The sequence below is a fragment of the Alexandromys fortis genome, unplaced genomic scaffold (assembly GCF_014885135.2).
Source record: "Alexandromys fortis isolate MF-2015 unplaced genomic scaffold, M_Fortis_MF-2015_v1.1 scaffold_253, whole genome shotgun sequence".
In the NCBI taxonomy this organism is placed as follows: domain Eukaryota; kingdom Metazoa; phylum Chordata; class Mammalia; order Rodentia; family Cricetidae; genus Alexandromys; species Alexandromys fortis.
Window position 1 is genome coordinate 1,665,126 of NW_026068124.1, and position 1,370 is coordinate 1,666,495.

Here is a 1,370-nt window from a genome sequence, read left to right on the forward strand (position 1 = left end):
TCACCATAGAACCAAAATAATATAGAGCTGAACTGTGGTGGCACATGCTTTTAATCCCAGCACTCAGGAGGTAGAGGCAGGTGGATATCTGTGACTTCGAGGACATCATGCTGTACAGACTCCAAAACTATACAAAGAAACCCTTTCTCAAAAAAACATAAATAAATAAGTAAATAAATTCCACAATAAAGTCAAATTAAAAAAAATATTGCTCTACAAATGCAGCTTTACAGAAGTTATTAGAAGGAAAAAATAAACCTAAGGAGCTTAACTACAGCCTTGAAAATCCAGAGAATAAATAATCTTGTGCCATCAAAATCAAAAGAAGTATACATATACATACACACATACACAAACACCACTACCACCAACACCAACAACACCAACACCAACAAAATAGCAAGAATCAGTAATCATCAATTATTGACAACTTTTGAAATCAATGGACCCAATTCCCCCAAAAAGACACAGAGTAAGAGAATGGATGTGATAACTGGGTCTATACTGTAGAATCCAAGAGATGTACCTCAGCATCAAGAACATATATCACCTCAGGCTAGAAAGTTAGTAAAAGATATTCCAAGAAAGAAAGTCTAAGAGCAATCTGGTATAGCCATTTTGACACCTAACAAAATAGAATTTAAACCAAGTTTAATCAGTAGAGAAAGGAAAAGACACTACATTCTCATCAGAGGGAAAATTCCCACATGGGATATTACAATTTTTAACATCTGTGACCCCCAAACAAGGGCATTGTAGTTTATAAAAGATGCACAATTATAACTGTAGTTACTTATTGACCCTTACACACTGAGAATGGGAAAGCTCAAAACCCCACTATCACCAGTAAATAGGTGGTTCGGATAAAAACGAAACAGAAAAATGCTGGAGATAGATGTCATTACCTAAAAGAACCTATCAGATATTTACATTGTATTTCATCTAAACACAAAAGAATATGCCTTCTTCTCTGTATCTTATGGAACTTTCACCAAAATTGCCCATGTTCAAAAACAGCCACATTTTAGAAGTTATAATAAATTGAAATAAGTCCCTACATCCTATAAAACAACCACAGATTAAAACTGCATACAACCTAAATACCCTTCAATGGAAGAATGGATAAAGAAAGTGTGGAATATATACATATTAGAGTACTACTCAGCGGTAAAAAACAATGACTTCGTGAATTTTGCATGCCAATGGATGGAAATAGAAAACACTATCCTGAGTGAGATATCCCAGACCCAAAAAGATGAACATGGGATGTACTCACTCATAATTGGTTTCTAGCCATAAATAAAGGACATTGAGCATATAATTTGTGATCCTAGAGAAGCTAAATAAGAAGGTGAACCCAAAGGAAAACA

The 1,370-nt window shown here is 34.6% G+C and overlaps 1 protein-coding gene across 1 annotated transcript in view; it reads left to right on the plus strand.

The window, feature by feature from the left end:
* The first annotated feature begins 1,206 nt into the window (after positions 1 to 1,206).
* The window catches only part of LOC126490651 (olfactory receptor 143-like), a 9,337-nt gene continuing 9,173 nt past the window's right edge, over positions 1,207 to 1,370 (plus strand). The window contains exon 1 of the mRNA XM_050125720.1: positions 1,207 to 1,231. Coding sequence (XP_049981677.1) covers positions 1,207 to 1,231 — 25 coding nt within the window. The remainder of the gene's footprint in view (positions 1,232 to 1,370) is intronic.